Here is an 11,141-nt window from a genome sequence, read left to right on the forward strand (position 1 = left end):
ATAAATAATAGATATAATATAGATATTAAAAAATGTAATTTGAACCCATCTCAAACTTACTTGATACAAGTTGAATTTTAAGTTAGACTCCAAAATATGTTGACCAATGAAATCAGGTTAATAGATTTTTAATAATTTGATTAATATAATTAAATTTAGTTCAAAACTTGATTAAATTAACTTTTAGAATTTGTATTTAATAAAAAAATTGACCTAGCGATCCAAGTTTTTCTTTAGGCTGGTTCTTAGAACATGTACAATAACTATAATTAAAAAATCCAATTGAAAGCTCAATTCGGTTCAAGGCTTAGGTTTTAGATTAGTTGAGTTAATTTAGGTTAATTTAAATTTTTTTATTAAAAAATCCAATAAACAAAATTATATCAAGAATTTTAAAAAATAGAATAAAATGATATTATTTTACAAAAATTCAGGTTTTCTTGACTTGATAGGATACAAGTCTTAGGTTAGTAGGTTGATCAACCAGGCTTGTCGGGAACTATGTTCATAACTATGGTTGATTTTTATTGCAATTTTTTTTAAAATGTTTTTAAACCTTGAATTCAAAGATAACATGCAATAAGCTAGAGGACACGGATCTAGGAGAGGTGAGGAGTCATACAAACCTGCATGCAATCGGGGGGGATCATAATTTGCCTTGCATTTGACCTTAATGCTTTTTTCAGAAAGGGATGTATACTTGATATAAAGATTATTATTGTGCAGATTGCCTTAATATAAGCTAGTGCAGTGGTACACAAATATTGAATCTCCAACCATAAGAAGCCCGCACCAGTTTTTCCTTTCAATTTTGTAAACCAGGATGCAAATTTATTAGGGGAAAAAAATACATTAGTAGTCTAGAGGTAGAGGATACAGAGAGAATACAACCTAGGAAAACAAGAGAAGGACAGATTAGAAATGAACCAGCTTATGCTGGCCTTGGCGCCCACAGCTCTTACACACTTTGGCCTGTTTCCCCACCTATTTCTTCATCTTTCTGACAATTTATTTGACCATGTTTCTTACTCTTACGGCATTTCTTGAGCATCTGAATCAAAAACCTTGTGATAAAAGGCACTGAAGCTGTAATCAAGAGATAGCGAAAATGCACAGATTCATGAGGGGTAACAGCAAAAATTGCAGAAGCATGCATAAGTTACCATCATTGAAGCTGTGGCAACCCAAATTTGAAAGTGGAAAGGGAACTTGTAAGTGAGAGATGTGATAACCCAGATTCATAAGCAAAGTGTTTGACATGAAGAAAACATAGTAAGGAGGTTTTTGAGACGCATAAATTGCTCTGCCAGCTGCATGATGTTGTTGGGCGTTATCATCCTGCCAGACTCCACCAGGAGGATTGACCCCAGCTTGGAATGTTACTGCAGCAATCAGTGTGGCAATTACCAGCAAAACATTTCGTGCATCATTTGGTGAGTCCCTTTCTTTATCATATTGGAACCAGCTAATGCTTCTCTCGGTATTTCGAGGGTGTACTTGAGCCATTTTTATCCAAGCAGCAACTTATGATGCCAAACACTCTAATGAGTACCTTTAAATAAGTTATATGCATACAAGGAGTTAAAGGCATTACCTTAATTTCTTATTAAAAAATCCAAACCATTAATTTGCAAAATATAATACCTAAAATGATCGAAGCATAGTTATAAAATTCATATGGTCTAATAACTAATTAAGATAGAGCTTGATTTCCAAACTTATATGAAAAATAACCTTGTCAATCTCATTAATTTGATTGACTTTAAATAAGATTTGATCAGTTTAATTTTAAAAAATTTGTTATTAATTATTTCATGATGTATCTTTATTTTTTTAAAATACTTATCTAAAATTGAATTTGTTTCGAAATTGATCCAATAAATTAATTCACAATTCCAACCATAGATAAAGCCTAATGAGTATGGATTGCAATAGAAAAAGAACCGGTAACTCTGTATCAACCAGTTTAATATTTAATTGTGTATATATCAAATATTAAACCGGTTCCAACCTCGTGACAAATTGATCTCCTTTCTATAATCCCGAGTCACAGCTTTCAACCTTGACATTGATGCGATTGCATGCTTTCACTTGCAAGTTGCAACTCCCCGAAGATGTGAGATTCCTAACTCTTCTCCTAATCTTTCCAACAAAGTGAGAAATAAGACCCGCATTGACCGGTTGCATTAGGGATGGTCTTTGTATTCTTTAAACACTACATATCTCCTCCTTGCATGTCACTTAACATCGTTTAGGAATCTCATATTCACTTCAAAATTTCAAGCTATATAGCTCCACTGGCAGTAGGGCTCCCCTCCCCTCGAGAGATATCGCGCCTCTCCTTTGTAATAATAATAAATGAAAACTCCAAAATTTCAATGCTAGAGATATGCACACAGAATGTCAACTTCAGAAACATGTTAACAGTCGCGGATCACCTTCCCTGTGATTTGGACAACTTTCTTTTTAGTAATTAATAATCACCGCATCAATAACTAAGTATTCGTAAATATTAATGCAGCGACCCAAACATGTCTTTCGACTGATCGATTATTGAAATGCCGGCTTGCTGATTTGGTTGATGGACCTTAATTAAGAAAGGAGACTCGTACAGGTCTTGAAAGCGTACACGAGGAAGAAAGCTTCATTGGTTTTGTGCATCCTCCCTTACTGTGTGAACTGAACATCTTTTTCCCCTTTTTATTTTTTTTTAACTAACTACACATTTCATGGAAGGTACAAAACCAAATGTCAAAAACAGGCTGTATGGCTAAATATATAATATATGTTGGAGTTTTGTCCACTTTAGCTAACCAAGCACCCCCCACCAAACATGACAAAATTACCTCTTCGGTAGTAAAATGTATGCGCATCAGTGCATGTGTCCTGACTCAATAAAATAAAATATTACTCAGTCAACATTGTAGAAACCCATGCATGCAGATGCAATTGCAAGCCTTTTCTCATTCCCAGGGTGACTTCACTTCTTGTTTTGTTTGTTAATTATGTGGTCTGCACACAAGATGTAGCAGGCCAAGCATCTAGTAGCTGCTTCCAATGTGAAATCTGTGTCATCCCGTATCTATTTTTGGGCTGGTCTGGGCTTGTCTGGGCTTGGCTGGGCTAAGCAATAAACCAATTAGTGTCGGCTGTGTAGTTTTTGCTGGCTCCAATGGTGGTTTAGATGACACTGTGCCATTGATTCACAACTTGTCTTTCAGTCGTTTTTATCAATCACTACAAATATATCAGTTTCTGCCATCGTATCAATATTGATCCTGCTTGTAATTTCCAATGTCTTTCAAAACCAATCGTCAAACTCACTCTAAATCTCATCATCGTCAAGCTTCCCTTAAATCCCTTGGTAGTTCTACCCCGTCCCTTCCATCCCTAGTTCTTCTAAAGCATTTATATACTCGCCTTTGTATTTTGAAAGCTTCCCCATCATTTTTTTGTTGAATTTTTAAGGCAATCCTTCGGAGAGTTTGGGAAGGTAGATGATGTTTATGTATACAGGAAAACAACGTAACACGTGAGGTAGGAGATTTGGTCTCTTGAAGATCAGATCATCGTTGCAGAAACAAGAATTGCTATCTCACCTTATGGAATATGGTTTGGATGCTACAAGTTGAGGGTTGACCTTGCTAGATTTATAAGGAAACCTTCTAACCTATACATGGAACAATTCGAAATGAAGTGAATACGAAGTGCTATTAATAATTGCAACTAGAAATGTTAGTGAATATGTTGATTGATTTTATATATGTTATTGATTTTATTTATGTAAAATATATTTATTATTAATAAAAAAATTATTTTTAATATTTAATTATATTTAACTAATTAATTTAGAGGAGAGATAAAGTTCATGAAATAAAAATATTTTATATAAAAAATTATAAAATTATTATAACTATAAGATTAATATTATTTCAAAGTGTTATTTCTAAATATTTTTTATCAATACTCTATTAAAATAATATATTAATTAGAGTTATTGAAACCAATATATATTATGTTCATTTCTTTATGAAAGGAAACAGTTGTTTTTATAAACTAAGGTATAAGGAATATTTGAAATTAATATGCAAGTACTTGTTAAATAATACATATACTAAATTAATATATATTATGTTTATTCCTTTATGAAAGGAAGCAGTTTTTTTTATAAATTAAGAAATATTTGAAATTAATATGCAAGTGCTTGTTAGATAATACATCTACTAAATTGATTTACAAAATAATTTTATATGAAAAAATTATCTATATATATAAATAGGCTCACATATGATTATTGTCTAAGTGATTAGCTCACACATGATTATTATAAAAATAATTTTAAAATTTGATATTATTAAATTATTTTATATAAAGAGTATTATATTTTAATTGGAATATTTTTTATTAAAAAATAATAATAACACTAGAAATTGAAACGGGAAAGGTTAATTTGTATTATTTTTCTTTTTATTCAATAAGAATGATGGGATTTTATTTTTTTAATTGATTTGATGTATCCAATCTAATAATGTCTGAAGCCGATCGATCACATCAGCTTTTTCATGGGTTTTCTTTAGAGGCACAACAGAATTTGGCAACTCTAGTCATGCTACAACCCTTTTGTTGCACAAGGATGGATTTTAGGGTATCACTAGTTTATGACCTGCGCTACGCTGTGAAATGTAAAAAAATCTGTGTTAAAAAAAAATCAAGAAAGTACAGGTATATTTAAAAAAATAAAAAAAAATCATAATTTGAATCATAGTGAATCAAATAAATTTGTCTTATCTCATGACATCAAGCAGGAATTGATGTTGCCAAACACTTAACATGCATATAATGAGTCAGAAATATTAGAAAAGAAGCGGTCACCCTATAAGAGCCGCCGGTCTAATCCCATATCACACCTAAAATCCTTTTGAAATCTTCCTTTATTGTATGATGATTATTTATTTTTTTCCAGTTGACCCAAAGTAATTAAAAAATGAGAAAGGCAATGTGAATTGGTGATAGTTTTTTTGAATGGCATAATTGCAAACGCGATTGTGCTTAAGAAAAAATTGATTATATGCATTACATACTCTTGTGTACACATGATCTCAGAAAATACTCCGCCGATTTTTTCTTTTGTTCTTAGACAAAAAAGGTTCTTGGAAAGAATAAGTTTTCTTTTGTATAGCAATTCATGCATGTTGATGCAATTGGAAGACTTTTCTCCTTCTCTGGGAGACTTGACGTTTTCTTTTTCTTTTTCGTTTTTGTTAATTAGGTGGTCTGTACTCTGCATACAAGATGCAGCAGGCCAGTAGCTAGTGGCTACCTCCATTGTTAAATCTGGGTCGTCCCGTATTTGTTTTTGGGCTGAGCTAGGCGATAAACCAGCGGTGGTTGGGGTAGACTTCCCGCCAGTAGCTAATATGCTAATTGCAATATTCTGGGTTTTCCACTTGGGCTACCCAATCTATCCCCAGTCAGGGCCTCTAGGTAATAGCTAGGCTTATAAGCAGCAAGAAAAAGCATAAAGAATCTAGCAATGTGAAGACATGGATGAAGCATGGAGAGGTGAAGAATGTACTGAACTGATAAATTTACAGAATTAACAAACGCTGTGAGAAATTGATCTTTACTACTCCTGCCACAGAACAGAATCTTGGATAAATTATTACTATGATGTTTCATCGGAACTCATTTGCAAGCTTAATGGGCTGACACATCAATGAACTTTGAAATGAATGAAATTTTAATTTCACACCGTGGCCTGGTTCCTATCAGCAGAAGTTCTTTTCTTTTTCGGAGGAAGGACACCCCATTTCTTAAGTATCCATATCATAAAACGGGCAAACTCTGCGAGAACTAGCAGGCCAACCAACCAGACCACTGCGTCTATTGTTTTCCTTTCTGTTGGTGACATATAAATTACTGCAATCACGTAAGTAGCAGTCATTGAGAGTATGGCAAGACGCAAGCCGGCTCTGAGAGGAAATCCGCTGGTTAGGAGGGAAATCATGGCTATAGATGCAAAAAATCCAACTGCATTAAAGACAGTGAATACGGCAAAAACTTCAGGGTCACTAGTCATGACAGCCTCTCCAGGCAAAACATCTCTCTTTTGAACACTATTAAGCGTTTGAGATCGTCGAGACTCTGCTGACCAAAAACCACTGGGAGGGCTAAGTATAGCTTGGTATGTCACTGTTGCTATAAGCGTTGCGACAACCATTAATGCATTCTGAGTTTCAGTTGATGACTCCTCAATTTCTAGCTTCAACTCTTTCCAGAGGTTCCATGGACGAGAATTTTGCGATGTTTGATTAACATTCTTGTTAGTGTTCTTCACTTCAACTTGGCAAGTCGAAGCAGGATTTGTTGTGATATCTATAGCTTTCATTGCTCCTGCTTGCTGGAACATCTCTAAGATGCTGATGTCATTGTATTCACCTCCACTATGAAGAATAAAATCAAGAACATCCTTTGCTGTGAATCCACTTGCGTTAATAGAATTTACTTCTACTCCGTAAGCAATGGCCTCTCGACCAATTAATAGCCTTATGGTCTGCATAAAGAAACAACATGTAATGAATGCTTCACCCCGGCGTATAATATACATCTTCTAAGGTATTTATGTGTTTTGAATCTAAAACCCAGCTCTGAGAATGCAAATCAAACCTCGTGGACTATTGTTTTGATCAATGTATATATGTTTGCATCTGATAATCACAGATCAAAGCACTATATTTTTCAAATAAATCAAAATGGTATAGAAATATGTAAGAATAATTTTTCTTTACCTCATGTTGTTTTCTGAAGGCAGCTAGATGCATTATGGTGTTACCATCCTTGTCCTTCCAGTTAACAATCTCCATCATGTCAAGTTTCTTGATCTCTTCCAACAAAACCTTAACAGCTTCAACCTGGTTACTCTTTACAGCTACATGAAGCACAGTTTCACCGCAAGTCGTTACCTCTTTAACAGATTGTGGGCAAGCACATACTAATTCCTGCACTGTATTGACTCTTCCTTTCATTGCTGCAAAATGAAGTGGTGTTTTGCCATCTTTTCCCTTTAAAAGACAAATATCATATCCTACCATTAAAAGCTCTCTCACCAGCTCTACATGCCCTTTTGAGGAGGCAATGTGTATAGGACTAAAACCATCTTGATTTAGCTCCCAGGCAAATGCTGGCTTTTGACACGCTACTTCTCTTGTGATTTCGAGTTGGCCAGCTAATGATGATAGGTGTAGAGGATTCTCTGTTGAGTTCAAAGAAATGCGGTCAAGTATAAGTGGATCTTCTGCTAGTAATGAGCGAAATGCAGCTATATCACCAGAAAGAATGGCATCAAACAATCTTGAATCCATTCTAATTGGCAGCGATTATCTCACTACAGTACTTAAGTTTTTGAGGGAAATGATAGACAATAAATATTTTTAGTACTCATGATGTTGTTGTAGTGAAATGTTTTGCATATGTTATAGCAAATAACTACTTCGAAAAAAAAAAAAAGCAAACTTTTCAAATATATGTTTTGCATATGTTATAGCAAATAACTACATGAAAAAAAAAAACTTTTCAAATATATTTTTTTATAATAAAAATTCTAATTATAAATCAAAAAGCTTATAAATATATTTAATTAAATAAATTAAGAATTATTTGTGCTAATAAATACAAAAAAAATATTAACTTTATTATACAACTCGTTTAATTACTGGTTGAATAATTTTTTTTTCTAACAAAAAATTATTTGTGCTAATAAATAAAAAAAATATTAATTTGATTATATAACTCGTTTAACTGCTGGTTGAATAATTGTTTTTTCTAACACAAATAAATTGGTATATAGATGTTATTTACATGTTTTTTTTATTGTGAATAAAAAATATAAAATTAAGATATTGATACTAACATATAATAAAATATAAAAAAGATTATATGTATTAATAAAAATATGAAATGTTTGAAGTTCATTTTTAACATAAAAAATAGAATAATGTTGTAATTGTTACATTGAAATATTATTTCCTTGATTTTTGTATAATAATTTAAAAAAAAAGGTGTAAAGAGAAAAAATTAAAAAAATAAATAAAAAATAATAAAGATAAAAGATAAAAAAAAATGTAAATAAGTCAAGTATAGAATAATAAATACTTAGTGTAAAGAATAAAAAATAATATTTTTTAAAAAGAAATAAAAAAATAAAAAAAATATTACAAAAAAAATAAAGATAAGAAAAGAAAATGGTGGTTAATAAACCAAGTGTAAAATAATAAAAATATCAAGTATAAAAACAAAGACAAACCTAAGAAAAACTTGTTTTCTAAAAAAAAACTGAAAATTACAGATTTATCACTTCTACATTAAAAAAAATTTAAAAAAATCAATTGCGTTACTTTTACAGATCATTTACTTTTAATATATAATAATAATAATATATTAAATTTCCTGCTCAAGAAGTTTCTAATAGAATATTTGATAATGCCTAACGTAGACATTAGGAAATGTATCAAAGCAAAGTGGTTCAATCACGCAACATAACTTAAAATCACTAGACAAATACTATACCAAAGAAACTTGAAGAACATGTTTTGAAATGCAGTTTTTTAAAAAATTATTTTTTTATGTTTTTTTATCATTTTGATATATTAATATCAAAAATTAGTTTTAATTTTTTTAATATCATTTTAATATATTTTTTAAATAAAAAATAATAATTACGGTACTCTCAAATACCATCTTATAAAATAAAAAGGAAACCTTAACCCCATGGAGTTAAGAAAGAATAAAGACATGGCATCTTGTATTATAGTTATAGGTACAAAGTAATATAATTTTAGAAAAAAGGGATTAAAGAAAAAAAAAGGTAAGAAGTCATCTCAAATTAAAATTCTATTGAAGATTTAACAAATTGCAGATTTAGATCTTATTTGAAAGTATGATAGTTTTTGTTTTTTCTATTTTTTAAAAGTATGGTTATCTTAAAAAAATATAAAGTTAATAGTTTTCTTAGTTTTTATTATTATTTTAATGTGCTAATATTACAAATAAAAAAACTAAAAAAGAAATATTTTAAAATAATTTCAAGTAAAAAACATTTTTAAAAAGTAATTTACATCAAATTATCAAATACTAATAAGGTTTATATAATGTCTCCACTTCAATAAATAAATAAAAAAAAAACAAGTTGGTTTATATAATGTCTCCACTTCAATAAAAAAAAAAAAAAGTGAGGAAATTCAGACAAATCAAAAATTAAATTCTGAACATCAGCGGTTCTTATATATATATATATTGTAATTAGAGTGCTGTTTGGCTTTCAAGCATTGTGGATTTAAATCCCATTGAAGGGTGGTGGAGGGAACATTGAATGAAAGGGGCTGCTTTTTTCTTAATTTTTCTTTTTTTTTACTGGCTAGTAGGTTTTTTCTTTAAGAAATATATTTTATTTTTTATTTATTTGTCAATAGTAGAATAATATTTTTATTTCAACTTATATATAATATTTTTATATTTAAATTAATATTAATTAACTATTCAGTATAAAATAATTATAAAATATTAATAAAACTCTAACTTCCATCCTCTTTTATTTTTATATTTTTTATATATTGGATTATTTCACATCTTTTATCCTTTCCTTACTCTCTGTACGGAACTGTTACGAAAAAAAAAGAAGAAAAGAGGGTCTATTGCTCTCGGCTCAAATATAGGTGGCCCATAAGCAAGAATAGCAAGTCGGCCATTGTGGTTTTTCTTTAGTGGGCCTCTCTTCCCCTTCCTCCCTCTAGAGAGGGCCTCTCTCTTCTTGAGTAGCAGCTCTATCCACGTTTTTTTGTGAAATTAAAAAAAAAAAAAGCAATTTTCTTATACTGAATAAAATATAAACACATTATTATACCAAAAGTATTATCAATTTAGTCAAAAAGAAACTGCTTTGATTCCAATATTATACCAAAAGTATTATCAATTTAGTAAAAAAGAAACTGCTTTGATTCCAAACCAAATACAGAAAAACAAGCGTCTTTCTTAATTAAATTTGTCTAACTAATTATTTATTTTATGTGTTAGTTATTTGGATGGTATTTTTTAAAAAAAATATTTTTTATTTAAAAATATATTAAAATAATTTTTTTTATTTTTCCAAACCAAATACAGAAAAACAAGCGTCTTTCTTAATTAAATTTGTTTAACTAATTATTTATTTTATGTGTTAGTTATTCTATTGTGGGCCTTGGACCGGGTCAGCTACCGGGCCAGGTTTAAAAACTATGTTCCAAACCAAATACAGAAAAACAAGCGTCTTTCTTAATTAAATTTGTTTAACTAATTATTTATTTTATGTGTTAGTTATTCTATTGTGGATAGTATTTTTTTAAAAAAATGTTTTTTATTTAAAAATATATTAAAATATTTTTTTTATTTTTTTATTTTTATACAATTAAATAAAAATAAATAAAAAAAAACACTAAAAAACATCAATTTAATAATTTTTTAAATCAAATAAAGCGGTTTAAATGGAAAAAACAAACAGTCAATTCTCTATAAACTAGAACACAGGAGAAACAAGCAGAAAAGGAAGAAAAAAAAGGCTGGACATGCACGGGTCATGAAGTCTAGTGTTGTCAAAATAGACTCGGAGAAATCATGGGATTTCCTCATCGCTCTTTCTACCATCAAAGACTGCCCTGGTAAGTGATTTTCTTTCCTGTCTATGCGCACCACTGTACGATGACCTAGCCACTTGGAATTTACGTTTCAAGAAATTTTACTCGATTCTGTCAGCTTTTGTTCTGCGAAGTTTTCAATTTGGAGGCTAAAATTGAAATCCTAAGATTCATTAGACTTACCTTACTGCCATCTCTTCTTTTTCCTCCTGAAGAGTCTCCTTTTCGAGCCTTCTTTTGAGGTCCAGAACTCTTGAACAATGCATAATACCAGTAAGTTTTGAGATTCAAATTCACTTAGAGCTAAGAAGCTATGTTAGTAGACGTGCATAAACTCTTGAAGATACCTCTCTAGACTCTAGCTCCTATTGCTGGATTGTTTTTGATAATGCAGAATGAGGATTTTAATTTGAAAGAATAGGCGAATGGTGGTTGGTCCTGAAAGCTTCTTTTAACTGTTGGAAACTGACGGAACCA

At 30.6% G+C, this 11,141-nt stretch overlaps 1 protein-coding gene and 1 pseudogene across 1 annotated transcript; both read right to left on the minus strand.

Annotated features, from left to right (window-relative positions):
• Positions 1-958: 958 nt before the first annotated feature.
• Positions 959-1,506, minus strand: LOC105138097 (uncharacterized; annotated as a pseudogene).
• A 4,101-nt stretch (positions 1,507-5,607) lies between these two features.
• Positions 5,608-7,432, minus strand: LOC105131297 (ankyrin repeat-containing protein At3g12360-like). The gene is made up of 2 exons (XM_011034214.1): positions 6,789-7,432; positions 5,608-6,553 (listed from the first exon to the last, which is right to left on the minus strand). Exons 1-2 carry the CDS (start codon positions 7,359-7,361, stop codon positions 5,747-5,749), a joined length of 1,380 nt encoding a protein of 459 aa, XP_011032516.1. The 5' UTR covers positions 7,362-7,432; the 3' UTR covers positions 5,608-5,746.
• Between the last annotated feature and the right edge of the window lie 3,709 nt (positions 7,433-11,141).

This window comes from Populus euphratica, unplaced genomic scaffold (assembly GCF_000495115.2).
Source record: "Populus euphratica unplaced genomic scaffold, PopEup_1.0 scaffold2.1, whole genome shotgun sequence".
Lineage (NCBI taxonomy): Eukaryota > Viridiplantae > Streptophyta > Magnoliopsida > Malpighiales > Salicaceae > Populus > Populus euphratica.

What these genes read in the sequence shown, in the direction of transcription:
- LOC105131297 (XM_011034214.1), bottom strand. Translation starts at nt 7,361, where the DNA reads ATGGATTCAAGATTGTTTGATGCCATTCTTTCTGGTGATATAGCTGCA. An exon ending in CCTTCAGAAAACAACATGAG is followed by an intron (nt 6,554 to 6,788) that starts GTAAAGAAAAAT and finishes TTCTTTATGCAG; the next exon opens with ACCATAAGGCTATTAATTGG.